The sequence below is a fragment of the Telopea speciosissima genome, chromosome 7 (assembly GCF_018873765.1).
Source record: "Telopea speciosissima isolate NSW1024214 ecotype Mountain lineage chromosome 7, Tspe_v1, whole genome shotgun sequence".
In the NCBI taxonomy this organism is placed as follows: Eukaryota; Viridiplantae; Streptophyta; class Magnoliopsida; order Proteales; family Proteaceae; genus Telopea; species Telopea speciosissima.
Genome location: NC_057922.1, coordinates 10,612,444 through 10,619,885, shown reverse-complemented (window position 1 = coordinate 10,619,885; position 7,442 = coordinate 10,612,444). Strand labels below are relative to the sequence as shown.

At 36.3% G+C, this 7,442-nt stretch overlaps 1 protein-coding gene across 2 annotated transcripts; it reads right to left on the bottom strand.

Annotated features, from left to right (window-relative positions):
• Positions 1 to 7,442, bottom strand: LOC122667572 (ER membrane protein complex subunit 7 homolog). 2 transcript variants are annotated; one of them, XM_043863902.1, is made up of 7 exons: positions 7,306 to 7,442; positions 7,127 to 7,170; positions 5,311 to 5,419; positions 4,565 to 4,628; positions 4,357 to 4,473; positions 4,136 to 4,244; positions 1 to 271 (listed from the first exon to the last, which is right to left on the bottom strand). In XM_043863902.1, the coding sequence occupies exons 1-7, from the start codon at positions 7,392 to 7,394 to the stop codon at positions 180 to 182; spliced, it is 624 nt and encodes a 207-aa protein (XP_043719837.1). In that variant the 5' UTR covers positions 7,395 to 7,442; the 3' UTR covers positions 1 to 179. The 2 variants fall into 2 exon arrangements, with proteins under 2 accessions (XP_043719837.1, XP_043719838.1); XM_043863903.1 differs by lacking the exon at positions 4,565 to 4,628 and having other exon boundaries at positions 5,346 to 5,419.

The following is a 7,442-nucleotide window of genomic DNA, read 5'->3' as shown; positions in this document are numbered from 1 at the left end:
TAATTCAACAAAACCATGATACAAATTTACAGCAATAGGTTCGAAATGAAATGTGAGTAAAACCACATCTGTGAGAAGAATCATTTCGGTTCACATTAGGGCCTTGATCGACACTCCTTTCAGTACATGGGCTTCCAGACTTAGAAGAAGTCCTCTCTTATAGGCGATTTGAATTAGTCTCAGCTCCTTGCAGCTCCTGGCAACAAGTTTGCAAGGGAAGGAACCCCTTGGCTCCTCATTTCTTCTTGAGTTCGCTTGATTTCTTCAGGATCTGACAATAAAACAGGTAGAATGATATGATCACTAATAGCACTCAATTAAAAAGATTATCCCATCTTTGAGATCCATAGTGCAAGCCGCACAAGTCTAAGTTTAGTAAGCAGAAGTGGCAGCCTGTTGAATAACATTAAGAACCCTTCTAAATTTCTTACAAATGACAAATAGTACACAGAACAGTATCACAAATATTCAAAATTATTGATAGAATAATATCTACAAAACTTGTGTTAGGTAACCAATATTAATTTGTGCATACCACCCTAAATCAGATTAAATGAAAATACTAACAAACAATTTTGAGAACACATATAAATTAGTTTAAGGAATTAGTCAAGGAGAAAAGATTATTATAGAGGGTGATCTAAATGGACATGTTGGAAGAGGTAGTAAAGGTTATGAAAGAATCCATGGAGGACACGGTTTTGGAGATAGGAAAGGCAAGGACCAAGAAATATGAGGATCTCTATAACAATTTAAGCACAAAGGAGTAAAAGATATTTATAAACTAGCTAAAAGGAGGAACAGAAAGAGTAGAGCTCTCAACCATATTAGATAGATTAAAAGTGAAGATAGTAATGTATTATTAAGTAATGAGGAGATTAAAGAGAGGTGGAAAAACTATTTCTATAGCTTAATAAATGAAAACAATACAAGTAAAAGTGTTTTAAAAGGTTATAATAACCATTAAGAAACCACAAATTGATGCAGGAGCAATTCCCGGGACAGGGCCGAACCTGTTTGGGTTTGATAGGAAATTAGTAGTTTATTCATTTGGATTTATCTTGTAATCTTTTGTTTTAATTTGAATAGGCTATGAAGTGGTAGAGTTCTATTCCGCTTTTAGTCTTAAGAGTTTGATTCCATTATAGTTTTAGATTATTGGGAGTCTTATTTTTTCTTTATATATGCAAGCAATGTAACCAACGAACTCAGATTTGATAATGAAATGATATTGATTATTGTTTGAGTACCTATGTGGCCTGTGTGAACCCTCACTTTGTTCCCCCCGATCTAGTTTTCTTCCCTCATTTGTCTTCTTCTTCTTATATATTTTCCTTCTTTCCCTGTTATGCTATATTTCTGTTCTGTTCTGATGTGATTTGCTGCCCAAGCATTATCAGCGATCTCTTTAATTCCTCTTCTTCTGTCCTCAGAATTTAGGAATCATTTACTTATCTTAGGGTCACCCATCCTGCTGAGTTTGAGCCCCAAATCCGGTTGGAGTAGTGAATTGCAGAGTTGAGTTCAGACCTGCTTCTTCTTCTACTGCCAGGTTCTAGTTTCAGGTTTCAATCCTCCTTCTTTCTATGCTGTTTGGGTGACCAGTAGTTGTAGTCGACGGGCCTTTGGGTTGGGAGCCATATCCCAATATTTCAGCTTAACCGGAGCTTGGGTGGAGTTCACACACCTGAATCCTCTCCAGTTTTCCACCTCCTGGTTTGGTTAGAAGGTTGAAGATAACTTCCATTCATGGGTTTTCTTTTAGAGTTATTTTTTTTTTTAAATTTCTTTTCTTGCCCTCCCTTTTTATCCTTATTTTTGTTTTCCTTCCAACTGTATCCCTACACAATAAATAGTCATCCCCTTTGTATCCCCTCTTCTTTTACATACCAAGTTCCTCTCTAATATCCTGATTAATACAATTCTGCCACCAGCCCATTTGTTACCTTCGATATATTTTACAGAATTGCCATTTTCATTCTATTTTTGGGTACTATACAATTAGATGGGCTCATAGTGAACCCAAATAGGGTTTTGTGAGCTGGGTTCCGCATCACAAATCCTAGATATATACAAAAAATTAGGGTATCTAAAGTAAATGAAGCTTTAAATAAGATGAAAATAGGTAAAGCAGTAGATCCAGATGGTATCCTAGTAGAGGTGTGGAAGAGTTTAGGAATTTATGGAATAACTTGGCTAAATTGTTTAACAAGATAATGGGAACAAGAAAAATGCCAGATGAATGGACGAGAAGCATTGTGATTCCAATTTTTAAAAATAAAGATGATATGCAAAGTTGTAGTAACTATAGCAGAATAAACGTTAAGAGCCATATTATAAAATTATGGGAGCGAATAATTGAAACCCACCTGAGACAAGAAACTAATATTTTGAATAACCAATTTAGTTTTATGCCAGGAAGATCACACACAAAAACCATTTATTTGCTAAGGAGATAATGAAAAAATTTAGAGAATATAAGAAGGATCTCCATATAGTCTTTATTGACTTAAAATAGGCTTATAATAGAATTCTTAGTTAGTTAATTTGACAAGTGTTTCGAGTAAATATGTGGACATAGTTGAAAACATCTATAATGGTGAAGTGACTAGTGTAAGAACTGTGGGGGGACATGGTATTCAATTCTCAATTATAATTGGATTACATCAAGGATCAGCTAAAAACCTGTATTTGTTTGCACTAATTATAGATGGGCTGACTCGAGACATTCAAAATCAGATCCCTTAGCATATATTTTACTAATGATATTGTTTCGGTGGATGAAACAAAAGCAGGGAGAAATGCAAAGTCAGAGTTATGGAGATCAGCCTTGGAATCAAAAGATTTTAAGATAAGTAGTACAAAAACAAAGTATATGGTGTGTAACTTTAGTAACAATAGGATTAAAAATTGTGGAAAAAAATTGATGATAGTGAGATACAGCAAATTGGAAATTTTAGGTACCTAGGTTTTATCATAAATAAAGGAGAGATAGAGAATGACTTTGCACAAAGAATTAAAATTGGGTGGATGAAGTGGAGGGGTGCATCTGGAGTGTTGCGTGATTGACGTATTCTTTTAAAGCTTAAAGGAAAATTTTATAGGATGGTTATACAACCAACCTATGATGTATGGAATAGAGCTGAATGTTGGACAATGAAGAAACAACAAATGAACCAACTTAGTGGCGCTGAAATGAGGATGTTGAGGTGGATGAGTGGGAAAACTAGAAAAAATAAGATGAGGAATGAACAAATAAGAGCTAATTTGATAGTAGCTCCAATACATGATAAGTTGCGAGAAAGTAGTTTGAGGAGGCATTGACATGTACAAGGGAGGCCTTTGGGTGCTCTAGTATGAAGGGGTGATTTGACTCAGATCGAAGGAGATAAAAGAGCCAGGGGTAGGCTAGAATGACTCTAGGAGAAGTTGGCGCGGAAAGACATGCATAGCTTAGGACTAGTAACATGAATGGTTTTGAATAGAGCTGAATGAATAAAAAAAGATACATGTAGCTGGTCCCATTTAGTTGGGATAAGGCTGAGTTGAGTTAATTTAGAACCAAAAATATGGGTTGCACCTATAACATCTTCCACAATGAGGTGGACTGATGCCAGACGTGAAACTTTTTGAACGATAAATCCCCTCACCCCACACATACAAACAGAATGGTCAGAATTGATTCAAAATATTTGAACTAAGAGCTTCCTAAAGTGTGACCCAATTGCTTTCGAGGGTCATTCCATTTCTGCTGCACATGTACACCAGTAGCAGGTGAGTGTGACCCAATTGCTTTCGAGGGTCACTCCATTTCTGCTGCACATGTACACCAGTAGCAGGTGAAAAAAAAAATTTGGACGTTCTGTTAGCCGCCTGGTGTAAATATCCCTCATAAGTGACATAAGCCTGGACCCAGTCACCAGTCAAACTCAGGAGGGCCACTGCACTAGGCCCAGTTGGGCAATCTACCCACTGTTAGGCATAAGCATGACTTAGATTAAATGAAGTTCTGAACGCAGAACTTACACTAAATCCTCCCTGGACTGAATCAATCCAGGTCAGCCCCAAGTTGAGTAACCAAGCATTCAGAACAACACTGAAAGGAATAAAAGAATCAAGTTTAGGAATACAGTACCCATGTTCTCCATTAGTTTTGGCATGAGAAATACAACAACCAGCATGAAGCCAACCATCAGACCCATTGGGCTCTTTATGATAGACATTATGGAGAAGGGTTCCCTTCTCTGTAGTGGAATAAGAAGAGAGATCAACTTGCAGTCAAAGTCCAGTAAGAAAAAAATTATCATAAAAAAGGATGTTGCTGCAAGATGACCCAATTTTTGAATCTGAACCCACCTCATAATATTGCTCCTCTCTTAAAGGCTCCAACACCAATTTGCTCAAACCCTTCCTGTTCTCTGTCAGTGCTGCCTGAACTTTTCCAGCATTTCTAGCACTGACATCAACACGTACCTGAACATGTGAAGAGAACGGAATCCTATGGAATTCTTCACGATTACTTAAAACTTTAAAAAGCTGAGAAATGCAAAGAGAAGAAACCAACCGGAGAAAAGAAATAACCAATAGCAACCACTTCAATTAGATGAGTCCCCGCTGGCACATTGTGGCTTTAAGTAGAACAGGTTAAGGAATACCCATTGCTTACAGAATGACACTACCATCACTCAAATAAGATATAATAGAACTGCATTCTGTATTGAATTATGTGCTTCTACATGGTTGAATTTAAAGATGGTACTGAGGGCTCCAAAACAGATCAGTCAGATCCAACAAGTGATTTAGTAAATATAACCAAGGGACTTGCATGATTGCCTAAATATCACAAAGATCTTATTTTGACCTGCCTACAAATGCAGTATTTCTCAATGAGAATACTATTTTGCTTTCATAAAGACTGGGAAAGTTGACAAATTTATGTTGCCAAGCAACTTTTTGAAAGCCCACCCAGATGCTGAACCGTGGTGACTGGAAAACCATCACTAAATTTTTTTTTTAATTACGTGCAACAGAAAAAAAAAATTGATGGAGTGAAATTAGTTATATACTTAACAAAACCCTTAAGATACCAATCATAAATGGAAACCATGGAGTACTAGTTGTCAAATTGTCAAAAGGCACGAAGCCAACTACAACTTACAAAATAATTGGGCACAAATAACAATTTATGAGAAATATACAGGCACTTGTGAAGTAAATGTAAAAGATATTAAAGGACGGAATAATGCAAAGTTTCTCATGGACAAAGTGGAGAGTAAGATGTAACGCATGTCAAACAAATCAGTAGGATACAATGAAAAATAGCCATCAGGTCTAAGAAAAGTAACTTTTTGACCACCATTAAGTGTGATTTTGGCATTCGATTTTTTTGCAGCAAGACTGAAACCTGTTGCACCCATACCTGCCAAATTAAACCATCACTATCTAAGAAGAGTCAATGGATCAGTTCCACATTATATTTAAGACAACATAATAAACAACACCAGAACCAGGGACAAACAGAAGAAAAATAATAAGCACTCAATTGTTCTCTCAATTAACATTAACTACAAAATAGAAAAGAAAAAGAAAAAAGTACTGAGACACTGAGACTTCCATAACTTCTATTCTATCAATGGTTCTCATGGTAATAGATGGGATAAGGTCTTACTTGCATTAGGTTGAGAATTTTCATAACAATATTGGAGTACAAAACAGAACAAATGCAATCATTCACAAGATAACTCTCTAGTCCACACGAGTTCTGAGAAAATTTTAGTTTCCAAGGAACTAAATTGCATGGTCAAAATTGAATACAAAAATTCAGAGGTAAAGTTGTGCATAAATTGGTTGTGATCCGTAATTAATGTGATCTTCTACAGCTCTATCAATTGACCTTCTACAACTCTATCAATTGATCTTACACAACTTCACGTCTCTACATCATCCAAAGAATATTTTATGAATTTGAAATCCCATGATAAAACCAGATTGTAGGAAAATTTTATCATCTCGTCCATTCAATGTCCAATACCCAGATGGCCAGATCAAAGTCAACGGCCAAGAAATCTTGTTGGTGAAGCTAAATCCATTATGCCCAAGCCAATTTTGACAACATGACATAGAAATTAAAATATGTGCTTTCCTATTCTATTCTGGCAAGACAATTACAGTGGGACGCATAGAGTTCAATAGTTCATTAACTGGAACCAATAAGTAAATTTTCCTTCTGATTCAGATAAGAGTTTCAGAAGCAAAATCGTCACAAATCTAGACTAATGAATATCAGGCTTCCATTTCTGAAATCAAGAGAAAATAGTAGCTGGACAAACTTTCTCCTTTTCAAGCCAACAATCATCCCCCCCCCCCCCCCCCCAAACACACACACACATGCTCTCTTGGTTTTGGTTTGTTTAACAATGCTTGTGATCATGAGAAACAAAGATAAGGCCTCAAAGTTAATTACTGCAGATGAATATCATTCTAAATACAATGCTTGGAAAAATGTCACATCAAGAGGGCTTCAGGAGAATGAAGGTCTCCTAGAAGCAGGAACATCCAAGATAACCATGATCACTGCAATTAGGAATGCGTGATGACTGGATCATTGGAAAAAGAATTTAATTACCGGTTACGTGAATTTTGATTTTCTTATTAATTTCGCTTTTCTTTTTTTGGTGAAACCATCAATTTTATTCTGTTAATGCAGGAGCCTGACTTGGATATGGTAGAATCAAACCCCTAACATTCAAGTGCTGCTTCAATGAACTGCAAATGCTTATGTATAAAATCCATGTCTTCCCCCCAGGTCCCATGGAAGGCTCAGAGTATATAATGGCTTTCGAAGAGTGTAATTCTTAACGTGTTTCTGATCTTGAAATTCGAATCTTAGCATCAAGTACAATAAATACACACTGATTGAGAGAGTTGGAAGAAGAATTGAATGAAATTGTGTTAAATCGGATCTAGTGGAAGTAAAATGAGGAATAGTTCGCTGCTTCCACCTTTCGACTCACAAACTACTAATGAAACCAATATAAAAGGCAGAAGTCGAGGAAAGAAGAATGAAAAGAAATCAAGTAAAAAGACAAATTGAATGGAACTAGAAAAGAGGGAACAACATGAATACCTTCAGCCTTAACCCGGCCATTAATGGTGTAACCTTCTGTCGGCCTGCAAAATCCAATTCAAATAGAAATACATTCAGTACTAAAATATGAAGAATCATAATCAAAGAGTAAGGACCATCCATTCAGAAATTTGAAGAAACAACAAAATTAGGGTTTAACAATGAATCATAATCAATACCCAGATGAAACCGCGATGGCCGAAGGAAGAAGATTAAAGAATAATTGCAGAAGAATCGAAATACATGTTAATTGTTTGAATCCCTCCATCGTTGCGCGATAGCAGCTGATGTGAGAGAGATCCTCAATTCCTTAATC